At 33.5% G+C, this 15499-nt stretch overlaps 1 protein-coding gene across 1 annotated transcript in view; it reads left to right on the top strand.

Annotated features, from left to right (window-relative positions):
* ADGRL3 (adhesion G protein-coupled receptor L3) overlaps positions 1 to 15499 on the top strand; it is a 482854-nt gene that overhangs the window by 73048 nt on the left and 394307 nt on the right. The window contains exon 2 of the mRNA XM_040624907.1: positions 877 to 1090. Within this exon, the coding sequence (XP_040480841.1) occupies positions 877 to 1090 (214 nt within the window). The remainder of the gene's footprint in view (positions 1 to 876; positions 1091 to 15499) is intronic.

Here is a 15499-nt window from a genome sequence, read left to right as displayed (position 1 = left end):
ACATGGACATTCCCAAATGCCCATCAACATAAGATCAATTATATAATGTTTATAGGTATATAAAATGCAGCCATTAAAAATGAGGACTATAATACAGAAATGAAAATGGATGTGCATTAAAATAATAAAATAAATCAAGGTATCAAACAACATGTGTAGTGTAATACTACCTGAATAAAATATAAAGAAGGGTAGGAGGAAACATATAATGTCTATTTGTTTTTCTGTAGATAATTCTAATAGAAGGGTCACCACAATGCTAATGGTTCTCTTGACAGTGGGGGGAAAGTGTGTGGAGAGAGCTGAAGGAAAATTTAATTTTTCTCCATATAAATCTCTATTTTCCTAAAGAACACTTATGATCAGTATAATTAAATTATAAAGTATACTATTATGTTAATTATTACTGAACAATGAAACCATGTTTTAAAATTGAAATAGAATGCTTAAGATTATATAAATATAACAAAAATGCGATTTTTGGTCCTAGTTTCCATAAAACAAAATAAAACAAGAGACACACATGATACCCCTGAGGTTTACCTGAGAATCTTTCTCTACAAACTGGATAATATTTCTACTTAGACTTTACTTCACATACCAGCCCAAGTTTTAGAAAATCCGAGTGTTCTTTTTTCTTTCATTTATAAGAAAACTTATATTAGATAAGGTTTTATGAAATACCTGTTATTCTTAGATTTTTAAAAGTCCTATAAAGTTATTGAAGTAAGAAATATTCTATTTTAGTTAAAATTGTTAATTGCAACTGGTTTGTTTTTTGGTATTGGTTTACCCCACACTGGAAAAGCAAACACATGTACTTTTCCTTTGTATGTAGTAAAGATAACTTACATTTCTTCCTCCTCCTTCCGGTAGCTTTCAGCCGTGCCCCAATTCCGATGGCTGTGGTCCGCAGAGAGCTCTCCTGTGAGAGCTACCCCATAGAGCTCCGCTGTCCAGGAACAGATGTCATCATGATAGAAAGTGCCAACTATGGGAGGACTGATGACAAAATTTGTGACTCTGACCCTGCTCAGATGGAGAATATACGATGCTACCTGCCAGATGCCTATAAGATTATGTCTCAAAGGTATGATACTTCTAATATCTTTTTTTTTGTGCATTTAGTATAAACTCTCACCATGAATCTGTGTGATATATTGAGTATAGGTAAGAACACAAATAGCATTGTATATTTTAGAATAATTTGAACTACTTTTTCAATTTCAAACTGGTTTCCCATATCGCTAAAATGCTAGTATTAGCGATTGCAAATGGAATTTGGAAATTATTAAAATCTGTTAGATTAGTTACTAGATTTCATGGTGTACTCGGACTTCTCTAGAACTGGGCTCAATAGATGAGGATCTAAATTTATTTTTCACAGTTTTCAAAAATAGGCTTTCGTAATTTTCTCCAGAAATTACAGAAAAATTATTTTACTGCTAATAAATATTTTCTATCAGTGTATGAAAAAGAATAAAAGTTAATAGGCAACTTTTATAACCATTAATCAAAATGTAGTAAAATGCTATTGATTAATGATTATTTAGCCTTGAAAAACAATGAAAAGAGTATTACTTTGTTATCAAGTATATAGTGTAATTCATTTAAGCTATTCAAAATATTACAATATTCAAATAATGTAAATTAAGGTATCATATAATATCACTGGATAAGGAAAAGAAGGTCTTCAATTCTAAAGAAACTGGTCAATGGGAATCCATACTATAGAAGGTTTGAATTATACTAAAATTTCTTGATGAATTGAATAAATGTTATACATATCTCTTAAATATTTGTTCAGTATTACTATGATTTCTCAGAACTTAGTGAAGTCATTCATTTACTATAAGCCCTCATACTTTCTGACTACATGCTCACAAAGTAATTTTAAAATAATCAGTAAATAATTCATTGAATTAATTTTTTCATTAGGATTTGTATTTAGCCATTTATTTTCTATTATTTAAGGAGTTCTTAAAATATGGGGGAAGTCATAGAATATGTAAAAATAAATTCAAGTATATAAAAGCAAAAACAATAGTTCTCAAGGCTTATCTTTCTTGTGCTTGAGAAAACTTGCATTATTTTTAGCTTTTTGTCTTCTTGATGCCTAAAATTCTGACATGTATGTTTGTGTGTGATTGAGAAAATCTTTTTTATAAATTACTATTGTGTAAGTTGTTAATAAAATTATAACATGTCAGGTTTTTGATGATCAAAACATCTGAAGAATACTTGAAAGATAATGGTCTCACTTGACAAATCTAAGGGCTTTTGTTTGTCTATTTCTAAAATGCTAATTCATGCTAAGGTAAATATTAATGAGAAATAAGATTTTAAAATTAGGGATTCCATTTGATATAAGTTGGGTTGCATTCAGTTCTTCTTGTGTGTCTCTTTCATTCTTATCTCTCATTGTATGTCTCTTGTTATACATTTGACATGCCTCCAATTATGGTTAAATTCTCTGATGTTATGCCTAAAAGAAGTCTAATTACTTCATCGTGTGTGGGTGTTATAATGGCATCTGTCCTGAGTGGTTTTCCATGTGTAGTATGAACGGGCACTATGACTAAATTGTTATTTATTTTATTTATTGCTGTCAGACCAACAAACAAAAATGGATTCTTTGAATCCATTCGAGGTGTGAGTTGAGGAGGAAATTCTGCTTTTCTGTGATTAGCTTTTCATTTTAAATGTAGCAGAAGCATTAACTTCACTAGCTCTTTGATCTCTTTATGATTTTCATTGAAATTGTTTTAATCCTTTTATTGATATTATTAATGGCTCCCAAAATAAGCCCTTAATCTTATAATTATTGCAAAAAATAGTTACAATGGATCCTCTCAAGCTGCTGAATTATATGGGATGTGTCTGTAAAGTGACAAATCTGAAGAGTAAAATTGCTTTAAGCACCCTGAGTGAGTCATTTGTAGAAGCCCCCTGGTGGTTTCTCAAGTAAGGATTGTTAGCTGAAATAACTGTGGTTAATTCTGTATGGAGCCAAGTTCCTTAGTTGTTCTTGGACTGCTAAATATACTACATTTACTCTTGTCCACAATGAATGCTTTTGACTCTTAGAAGAAGTCAGGTTCCATCTTGTAAGTTCCCAAGAGATGAGATAGCTATGTCAGCTTCAGCTGCTTATATTATAATTAATGAACTTTCACTGTCCTGCCAGTGACAGCATGTTAAATAATGCTAATAATTTCTAATTATGATATGGATGTATCATATTAATAATGATATGGGCAGCTTAAATAATCCATTTATATTAAAATTATAATGGGGAAACCTTTCTAAAACATATTTAGATATTTACTGTTTTCTTTCAAAGTTCTAGAAAGACATAATATCAGTGTCTAAACATTTTTAAGCATGTCTCTAGACCAGAGGATGATATTACAAAATACAAAATGTTTTTGTGTATCCCTGTGTAACCTTGTTAAACGGCCTTCGTAACTTGCTTCAGCCTCATAAATTAGACAGATGTCACAGGCAAGGACAGACATGAAATAGTATTCATGTAGATATTTGAATACACATTAAACAAATACATAAATAAAACTGTATAATAAAAAGTTATGTGTGGAAAAATTGGGGATTTGCATCAGAAGGATACGACACTTGATTTCCCTGTTTTTCTCCTTTAGAACTTCGTGGTCTGATATCTGTTCTAGAGGAGCCAGATTCCTCACTGTCTTGCAGATTACACCTCGTGTTCTCAAATCCAAGTGTGTTTTTATGCCATTTTGCCTGCAGCCCTTCCGAAAGTTCTGTGCTTTTCCTCTTCTTTCATTATCCTACTAGAAGGCTAATTAAAATGTCAGAACACATTTCTTTATCCTTCTCGGAACTTCTATTATCACTCACTTGTTCTCATCTACATCCTTATTTATTGCAGCTAAACATTAATAAACCCATAGTATGGGCTCCCAGACAGTTGCCTTGTCTAAATTGTAGGCTTCTAGAGGGTAGACTTTCTGTTGATTTTACCTACAACTAACTTCTGATGTCTAATGATGTGTAAATGAATAAGTAAATGTGCTCTCCGACGGTGTCACGCCACTTAAAAGCTTTCTTAATTCCATTATCTGAGTGATTTTTGTTTCTTTTTATTTTACATTTACACACTTCAGAGATTTAAAAAAATGGTACACAGAGCCTTATAATCTAAATGTGAAAATGACTGTTGGCAACTGATAACTGCAGAAATCTTACATTTTGAATTCAGCTGAGGTTTCATGTTATCTTCAGCTATTAATGGAAGTATTTCCATTTTTAACTCCACCAACACTTGAAATTCCACAACATGCCATGCACCGTGACAACTCTGGAGTTTGGGGGATGAATAAGCCAGGCATGGTTCCTGCCCACACACCTATAGTTTTTTGGCAGATAAGAAACAAACAGCTAGATTATTTGCTCAGCATTTTATTTTTATCACATTTATGTTTATTGAGGAGCTCAAAAAAGGGAGGAAAGCTCTTTCGGACAGGTAATATTAAAGAGTGTTCATTGGAGAGGGAAGGTTAAGCTGGTCCTTGAAGGATGGCAGCTTCGGTGGAACCAGAAGAGACCAAAGTGATATTAGATATATAATAGATACGTAAGATATATTAGGCATATAAGGCACCAAAAGAACGTGAGGGGACAGCTTCCCTTCAATAACCCCTCACCCAGCCTCTTCTGCCATGCCTTCAACAGCTTATTGGTGCCTGTTCTGCACTATGTAGTCTCTCCAAAGCCTCTTTGAAATGTGCCACTACGTGAGGCCAGCCCCCCACCAGCCTCCCCATAGATCCAGTTCACATGCTCTCAAGAAACCTTGATAATTTGATGATAAACTAGCTTTGTGCTAGCCCCCTTGTCAGTACAAAGTCCTGTTGGAGTTCTTCTTAGTAGTTGGACATAAACTCCATCTAAATGTGGGAAGTTTGAATATCATATGACTTCCTCATGTCATCTTTTTGGACACATATTTTAAATATGTGGTATTTCAGTATTACTTGATGTAAAATTGCTTATATTGTTCAAATTGCAAAGGCATTTGTAAACAGGTATATATGTATGTGTGTATAGTGTATATTTACTGAGGTATAATATACATATAGAAAATTTAACATTTCATAAATATAAACAATCAGTGAATTTTCACAAACCAAGCTCATCCAACTAACAGCCAGCTGAAGACCTAGGACGTTTACAGCATCTCAGATGTACCCCTTCATACTCTGCACCAGCCATAGTCCACCCCCTGCCCCAAGTTTTGCACTATTGAGCCTTCTAATATCTTAAATCAGTTTGCCCATTTTATAATTTAAATATATGAGTTCATATAGCATATGCTTTTCAGAGTCTGGCTTCTCTCATTCGTTGCATTCGTTTTTATATATCACAGTATTGAAGCATTTTTATATACCATATAATCCGCTCATTTGAAGTATAATGATATTTTAAGTAAATTTCCAGTTTACCAAGCAGTGCAACATCACCATAAATCAGTTTTAGAATATTTCCATCACCACATTAAGATCCTGGCACCCATTACTGATAATTCCCATCTCCTTCCCACACCACACAATGACTAATCCGTTTTCTGTCTGTGTCTATTCTTAATGCATTGTGTTTTAAGCTAAAAAGTGAATATTTAAAGTCCATTTAGATTTAGTGGGCATTTCAGTGGGGACGGTATCAAAGAAATAGCAGTTATTTCTGGAGGCAGGGATATAAATATGTTTCCTGTGTTGTGAATTCTCTTGGAATCAAAGATCATAATCTGGACATTTAACAAATACCCTCTTCAGAGTTTTCTATCAAGTAGAGATGTTAAATATATAAAGTAGGATGATTTTCTTGTCTACTTAAATGAGTGATCTGAGTTTTGCTTTTCATCTTCTACCAGCATTTTAGCAAGGTTACATTGTTATATGTCCTAGTCACAATGGGAGCATGCAAAAAAAAAAAGAGAGTGGGAGAGGGAGTGAGGAAGGGAAGAAGGGAGAACGAAAGTTATTTCTCACCTTTCTGAAAAAGCTATATTTCAGTTTATATCAGTACCACTGCAGGGGATTTTACAGCTTACAAAACGATCTTGGTTTTTGTTGTATTCAATCCTGGTGAAGTTAAGAACTCTTACAATAGCAGTCGAAGAAGAAATGTCAGGGCAGTTTCTGTGTGTACATAACTGAGTAAATGTTCTACAATAACCGTGTGTATATACTTGCCTTTTCCAATTTGAGTATTCTCCTTTGCTCCTTTAACAAAATTATTACTTTATATCTTGTGTTTCTCTTGTGAATTATAACAGATAAAAAATAATCCCTCATACTAGGGAGTTTTCCATTGAATGCATGTTCTATGCAGTAAAAAGAACAGATGGGCATAGAAACTATAATATATAACTCATTGTCTTAAAAATTACTCTTTGTGTGCATGTTTATTAAGAAAAAAAAGAAAAGGAAATGAAGGAAGGAAGGAAGATAATTCCCATTATCAAATCCAAAATGTAGAGAATATGGAGAAGCTGGGAATTTCCTGTCTGGAAGACATTTACCTCTTTGTTAATATTTCAGCCCATTTCAATTCTGAGAATATATTTTGATAATGTCTTACTAATGTGCTTGCTAGTGCTTCTTGCTATTCATTTAAGTTTGAATGAAATTATGTTATATATGTGTGCTTTGAAATTTAAGAACTTAGTAAGTGATTAAAATATTTCAGGATAGGTTAGGATAAAAACTAAAGGGAGTTGTGTTGTCTGTCTCTTCCATATCTTGGAGAATATTAACCCTTTGTGCAGCCATTATCAAAGTGTGGTTCATGGAAATTTGGAATTCCTGAGTTCTTACCAGGGATTTCTCAAGGTCAAAACTATTTTCATAACAATTCTGACTTCTTGTTTGCCTTTTCCATTGTATTAGACATAGGCACTGATTGTGCAAAAGCAGTGGTAGGTAAATCTGATGCCATCTTAGCAGGTATCAAGACAGTAGCAATAATGTACTTTTAAATTGTCTCAGTTTTAATTTCTAACATGGTACATAATAATATAACTCACATAAACTGATAGTCTTTAAGAATCTTAGTTATATTAACTGTATGGTGACTAACATAATATAATAAAAAACATTAAAATAAAAAAAAGAGTTAAAGAGGTCATGAGACAAAAGGGTAGGAGAATTGATGTTTTAGCAAATTTTTTTTCATTTTTACTTGTGGGTGAACGTTAGTTACGTTTGTCTTCATTATTTTTATGTTGCATGATACTCATTCTGTTTGTTTTAGAATTATCTAGAGTTTTTTTCATGAGTGAATTATTATTTTTATTGAAGTATATTTGACATACGATATTGTATTAGTTTCAGGTATACAACATAGTGATTCAACAATTATATATGTTATGAAATGCTCACCACGATAAGTGTACTTACCATCTGTCACCATACAAAGTCATTACAGTATTATTGACTATATCCCTATGCACATTTGATTTATAAAATATAAGAATTACTTTTTTTTTCATTTATAGTTGTTTCCCCATCTCCAGCTTTTTAGATATTTTTACACTTCGTGGTCAGTCTGTAGAACTTGACATCTTGTGGAAAATATTTAGAAAATATCATCAAGGAAAGAGAAAATTTTCTGAAAAGGAGAGGATATAGGATAAAAACACTGTAGTAACCAACTTCAGTATAGCTTAAATTCATATGGAAAAGAACGAAGCAGATTATAAACATAAATTCTGTCACTGATTAATTGGATACCACAGGACTCTGGAGGAATGTAAGTTATAGTGACATAGAGCAGACATCCAGAATAATACCTCAGTTGCTCTGTCATTACAGTGACTTTGAAGATTGCTAAGGCTACGGTGGGAGTGGGTCTCAAAGTATTTTGACTGCCTTTTATGTTTCACTTTACTGATGAGGAGACTGGGGTACATGGAGTTTAAGAAATTCACCTAAAATTACTTGCTATATGATGGCATAAGCATGACCGCTCCCTTTGGGTACAAAGCCCATGAATTTTTTTTTTTTTTACTGTTTTTTTTTTCTTCTTCTCAGAAACTAAATTTTTGTTATCAGAAAAATTATTTTCATTTCTTAGTACATCAGAAAAAGCCAGTGAAAGATTCAAATCCATCCATAATATATATAACTCAACTAATCTGTTGGTTAAAGAAAAGTAAAGTTTTAATAAGAAACCAACTTTACAAAATTGATCAATGTAGCCATTGAGTTACATTTTTAGGAAAATATCCTTTCCTTGGCTGCTGATTATTTAGGCGTTCTGCCTCGAGCTGGAGTTTTAGTATTCAGGGTATAATATGCTTGTACAAATAGGAAATATATTCAGTTATTATTGGTAATAATAATACTTATTTACATTTATTGTGTGATCCTTATTTGCCATAAACTCTGGTAAAGAATTCACCTTTCATTAGTTCATTAATTCCTCCCCATAACACTAAGCGATACCTATTGTTACCACTCCCATTGTACCAATGAGGTAGTTAAATCACATAAAAATTTACTTGCTGAAGAAATTATTTTAAGTCAATACACTGTCTTATTTGAGAGATTTGAGACTTTGTTATTGGAGCAAGGGTGATAAAATGATAAAGTATTTAAAATACTGAAGAACTCCGCTCTTGATCATGATCATGATGGTGAGAAAAGAAACTCATTTTCTCTCATGCAAACATTCAACCAAATATTGGATTGGTTTGGCTCAGGGCTTATCCATATCCAATTACAGCCATATGCAAATTTTTATTATTGAAGTTTTTGGTAGAAATAATTTAATTATTGTGAAACTGAAACTCTAGAGACTCTTAGCCTCTTTTTTATTTGAATCAATTGTGTTTATAAAGTGTTTTAGGTAATGTAATGTTTCTTGGAAAAATAAATATTGATAGAATAGAGCTGATTGTATAACTAATACTAAATATTTCAGCTATAACTATTTATTTTTTTATTCCTTTTTAAAAATAATTTTTATTTTGTTATATTAGTCACCATACAGTACATCCCCAGTTTTTGATGCAATGTTCCATGATTCATTATTTGCGTATAACACCCAGGGCACCATGCCATATGTGCCCTCCTTAATACCCATTACCGGCCTATCCCAATCCCCCACTCCCCTCCCCTCCGAAGCCCTCAGTTTATTTCCCAGAGTCCACAGTCTCTCATGGCTCATTCCCCCTTTCTGTTTACCCCCCCTTCACTCTTCCCTTCCTTCTCCTACCAATCTTCCTATTTCTTATGTTCCATAAATGAGTGAAACCATATGATAATTGTCTTTCTCTGCTTGACTTATTTCACTTAGCATAATCTCCTCCAGTCCCGTCCATGTTGCTGCAAATGTTGTGAAATTGTTCTTTCTGATAGCTGAGTAATATTCCATTGTATATATGGACCACATTTTCTTAAGGCAGTCATCTGTTGAAGGGCATCTTGGCTCCTTCCACAATTTAGCTATTATGGAAAATGCTGCTATGAACATGGGGGTGCATATGGCCCTTCTCTTAGCTATGTCTGTATCTTTGGGGTAAATACCCAGTAGTGCAATTGCTGGATCATAGGGTAGCTCAATTTTTAACTTCTTAAGGGACCTCCACAGTGTTTTCCAAAGTGGGTGTACCAAGCTGCATTCCCACCAACAGTGTAACATTCTCCACATCCTCTCCAACATTTGTTGTTTCCTGCCTTGTCAATTTTTGCCATTCTAACTGGCGTAAGGTGGTATCTCAATGTGGTTTTGATTTGAATTTCCCTGATGGCTAATGATTTTGAACATTTTTTCATGTGTCTGTTAGCCATTTGTATGTCTTCATTGGAAAAGTGTCTGTTCGTATCTTCTGCCCATTTTTTTGATTTGATTATTTGTTTCACGTGTATTGAGTTTGAGCAGTTCTTTGTAGATCTTGGATCTGTAGTGTCATTTGCAAATATCTTCTCCCATTCCGTGGGCTGCCTCTTAGTTTTTTTGCAGCTATAACTATTTATAAGAAAGATTTTTTTGAGAACTTCCTATAAGCCAGACAATGTTCTAAGCACTTTATATGAGTTAACACATTTAATTCTTCCCTTACTCCTGTGCAATGGATACTACTGTTATTTTTCACCGATGGTGGAACTAAGGAACAGAGAGTTTAATTAACATCCAAAAGTTACATGGTGCCTACAAAGCTAAAATCCAGCTCCAAAATCCATGATAACTATTGCAATCCATTGCCTTGTGTGCTCTATCTAAAATGTGCACTATTTTTTATAAAAGATACTAACTTAGAAAACAAATAGGAACCAGTCCCTGTTACTGAAAAGAAAATATACGTGTGTCTATATGTTTGTGTGTATGTGTGTGTTCATACCCCACACACATGTGTTATTAGTGGTTGCTTATCTTTTTCACATACAAATAATGAAAACATGGCATGGAGCTAATTAAATTAATGACATTTATTTATTTTCTGCCTTAGGATAAATTTTCAGGCAAAAACACTTGAGTACTTGTGATAAAACATTTAGTTTAAAAAAAACCTATGAAACAGGATTTTGCTTTTAACATTTTGGACTTTGTGGTGACACAATTATCTATAGCAATACTTCAGTAAAAAAGAAACATATTGGTTGTAATGGGGAATAAGCTGAAATTTGTATGGCATATGGAAATGAAAGAAAATGGATGTCAGTATGTAAACTATGGAACAGGGAAGACTCATGAGTTAGAAACTAAATACATCACATGAGTACTTTGAAATACTTGTATATGAGAAAATGTATCATGCCAGCCTTTCTTAATTAAACTTGAATATAACAGAATGCTTTAAAATTTCTAATTTTTATATAATGAGATTTTAGATGGCATAAATGTTCACAGAGCTTTTGCTAATAAGTTATAAAGATGAAAGTGGATCTTTATTTGTACCACATTGTAGGAAATTTGTTTTACTATATAATATGAGTTTATTCTTGTTTAGCATTTTTGTTTTATTTTTCATATCTTGGAAAAATTCGGTTATGCTAAAAACATTACTAAATTTGCCTCTGTGAATATTCTACTAGCCACAAGCTTTAGTTGATTCATTGTTTCTTTATTATTAAGAGTATTACCAAGTACAGCTAAATGTGAAAAAAAAAATACTATCAACTTTAGTTAGTAAATCATTTGTGTAATACATTTTGAATCTTCCCATTATGTGCTGATGTGAGAGTACTTTAACTCTGAGAGAAATGTTATTTCTCAAATTGTTGGGGACTAACTATTATCCCAATATTTGTAAATATGAAAAAAATGCATTTTTTAATACTGGTTTCCATAAAATTAGATATTTACTTTATCACATATACATCAGGAAGATATGTAAATCATATTTATTTGTAATTAGGTTTACCAAATGGCAAAAGCAAAATATGTTTTTCATGCATATGGGCTGATTTCAATAGATAAATATATGTATGTGTGTTTTGGCTGGAAAAGACTTGAAGTCTTTCCAAAATGCTAGTACCCATAACTGTTGGTACTATCAACCTTATGGAAATAAACATTTGGAGCTGTTTCTTAGACTTGTTAGTGTGTTGAGAAAGTAAATGCTTGGAAAAGAATAGAAGTCTAAAGGAATACTGCAATATAAAAAGAAGAACACATACTTTAGAAGTAGTAAAAAAGGCAAAAAAGAAAGGGGTGTTACAAAAGGAGGAAACTGGATGTCATTAGCTTCGAAGGTGAGATGATGTTTAACTGAAGAGAACCTTTGCAGCTAAAATGATTTACATTGTTGATTTATTCAGAGACACTTTGATGTTCCCAAACTTTTACCACTGATCACCTAAACAGCTCAGGATATTTTACATTTAATTAATATACTTCTGAAGATTTGAATTCACTTATCAAATATTATACTCATGCTATGTAAAGATTCATGACAGTCCTCTACCAATATGAGCATATTATTAAAAATAGTATTCTAATATTATCTCCTAGTTTAGTAACATTGATTTGTTTGTTTCATAATAATGGGAGTTTTTGCTTTATTTTCAGAATTATACCCATGAAGCCCACCAAAGCCTGGCTACAGGCAACATCCTTGAATGTGAAATATGTTACCTATGTGTTTCTAATATATGTTATACCTATACGTTTTTAACTTACATACTAAATTTTACTATTTTTCTCTAAACAAAGCAGAAAAAATTTTTTTCCATTATGGTATAAAAATACCTATGACCAGTTTCATCATTGACAACCTTCTAGAACGTAGGACTTATTTCTCTGTAGGTATTTTAGAAATTAGGGTCAGAAAAAATGTACTTCTTTTTCACAAATTAGTCTCTGCAAAATTTGTCATAATAAAAGGCCCTTCACCTTTCCAAGGAATTCAAGTAGATCATCCTTGCCTGAGGAGATAGGATTTTGAATTACTTTCCTACTTGAGTTCTGAGGAAATTGTAGAGTCCTTCAAATGACTTTACATTTAATTATTTCCTCCAATAGCATTTCCCTGCTGTGACATAATAAAGAAAAAAAAAACTACAACTATAACAACAGACATTATGTGTATTACAATATTTCACTGAAAGTCATGGAAGTGGAAAGGAATAAATTAATAAAAACATGACAAGCCCACATGGATATTGGAATGGGATATGAGCCTTCTTCTGCAAACTAACAGAAAATGTGTCTCAGTGAAAGTTGTGATATACAAACACATATCTAAAGTGTTACACATTGGTGCACACAAAGAAAAAGATCATTCTTGTAGCAGTGTAGCTGGATGCATATGGGATAGCTGTAATTGCATTATGAAAGCATGTCAGTAGCAAATGATAAAAAGAAGCTGCAACACAAATCTTAACTCCTAGATTCTTTTAGCCTGTTGTATCACAATTTCTTGCAGAAAATAATTGAAGGAAATGTTGTTTTGATGGTGATAGCATGAACTCAATGTATCCTTAGAGTGACAGCTCTGAAAATAGTACACCAACACTGCCGACATACTCATGTACACAGACACAGACACACACACAGACACACACACAGACACACACACACACAAATAAAAGAAACATAACTTCTGAGATATAAGTGTATAGAGTATTTATGATGTGTATTTTTAGGATGCAGATTAATTTCAAGAAAAATGCCATATAGTTACCCAGGAATCAGACAGTTAAATATTATCTCATGGTTCAAGATTTCAGGTTTACTTTTTCTCTCATGTATTAAGAAATAAAGGGATATGTTTCTTATCCATTTATGTTATTCTTTTATTTTAAAATATTTTTATTTGTGGGGTGCCTGGTTGGCTCACTCTCGACTTCGGCTCAGGACGTGATCTCAGGGTCATGGGATTGAGCCCTGCATCAGGCTCCACGGTCATCAAGGAGTCTGCTTGAGATTCTCTCTCCCTGTCCCTCTGCCCCTCCCCCAAGTGAGAGATTCTCTCTCTGGGTAGAGTTCTGGTCCCAGGAAAACCCCTAATACACATGAGGTTTACTTTTGAAACTCGAAGAGGTTTTTTTTGGCTGGGGTGGTGGGCTTTCATTTCTTTAGCTTCTGGGACCTTGGGTCTCATTTCTCTAGTATATACAGTCTCTTTTTTCTACCCCACTCCTTAGGCTTTATAGTCCTAAGTTAGATTGCCATCACTTTCTTACTTTAAAATTACCTTTGGACCTAAAAATGATTGCAGTCTCAGGCAAAGCACATACCTAAAAATGAAAAAAGAATGCTCACCAAAGGTACATCTGTATGTTCTTGACAATATGAGAGGAACAGTTGCTGGGAAGATAATCAAAACTCTCCATTCCCTCATCCAAAGGTAACTTGGTATTTTATGTGAAATATCACAAAAGTATTTACCCATCCGGAGAAATAACAATACTAGGCATAATACTGTATGTTACACATATAACCAGTGCTATTACCATTTCTTCAAAGTGTTTGCTTTCCACTTAGGAGTTCATCTACACTGAAGAAAGAGGCTGAATTTTGAGCTATGAAAATGTCACTAGATGGATAAGAATGTGGCTTGGGAACGTCTCCACAGATCATTCCTTTACGTTTGGTATTGAATAATCAAATTTTGTAGATTTTCTCTATTCTATAGAGAAAAGAGTTTGAGTTAGATAAGTCAAAGGATCATCTTTCTAGATTTTTACAGAAAGGTGTCTTATGCTTGTGAAATTTATCTCTTCAGTGTCATTTCATTCAGCCAATGTTGAAAACATCTTGATAGACCACATAAGGAACAGTCACCCACATACTGTTTACATTAGTAATTAACAGAGAATTTTAAGAGGGATTATAGGCAATGTCACCACTCGAACATTTTCCTCTTAATGAAATAACCAGCACAGTGGGAAGCCAGCTGCATTTTTAAAACCCAGCAGGGGAAATTGTGGAATAGAAACTATTAAGTGTCAGAGAGAAGGGTTTGAATACAAAGTTTGCTACTAGTGAAAATGATAAGAAGTACTCTAATAAGGAAATGCTTCTTGGACAATCCAATCTCGGAGTTTAGAAAATTTCAGGATTTTTTCCAAATATATATTACTACACATTTTTTAGTACAGCTGAACATTGTGTAGGTTAAGAAGCCACAGAGCCTAAATAGGATCAGAATTCTCCTTGGCTTGTGAAGACCCTCCTCCGTAAGACTAGAACAAACATTATTTAAATAGGTTCTTTTACATATACTCATAGATTTGGGAATGATGCGCTCATCTTTCAGCATTCAGAATATCTTCAGAAAGAAAAAAAAATAACAGAAACAGCAGCTCTTTGGAAAACTAAACTTACTAACTAAACTTCCTCTCAGTTATTTTCTTCGCCTTTTTTCCCTTCTGGCATTCAGTTTAATGGCACCAATGGCTAAGAATGATTCCCATCCCAGGTAAAGCACATTTCTAAAAATGAGAGAAGACTGCTTACCAAAAGTAAATCTGTATATCCTTGATAGAAAAAGAGATAAACAGATGCTGGGGAGATAGTGAAAACTCTCCATCCCTACTCTTCAAAGGCAAGTCAGTGCTTCATGCTGAATACCACAAAATGGTTTACCTTTTACTACAAATAATGACAATCAAAGACTCGGAATCTCAGCATTTTTCAAGTCTCTACAGTACCAGTACCCCCGACAAAACCCAAAACAAACCAAACCAAAGAAGACAAACATTTTCCCATGTGGCGGTGCTTCAATTTTCAAAGAAAGAAAGCCAGTGCCTTGGTTCCAGTTTTGGGGCAAGTAGAGCGCCGGGTACCAAGTGATCCGACAGAGATTCTGCATAAAAGAAATGTTTGGCACTAATTAAATTTGAATTCAAATTTTAGTTTTGCTACAAGGTTTGCATCTCATTCCTTTGCAAATTCTCCCTCTCTTTCCATCGCTGGGCTGCGGAAACTAACCTGGAAGCCTTGGCTGGTGCTCTCCCCTGAGTGTGCGCAGGTGCTTCTGATCTGAGACCTGGATGCCTGCCCTCTCCTC

Source organism: Ursus maritimus, unplaced genomic scaffold (assembly GCF_017311325.1).
Source record: "Ursus maritimus isolate PB19 unplaced genomic scaffold, ASM1731132v1 scaffold_8, whole genome shotgun sequence".
NCBI lineage: Eukaryota > Metazoa > Chordata > Mammalia > Carnivora > Ursidae > Ursus > Ursus maritimus.
This window is presented reverse-complemented; position numbering and strand designations above follow the sequence as displayed.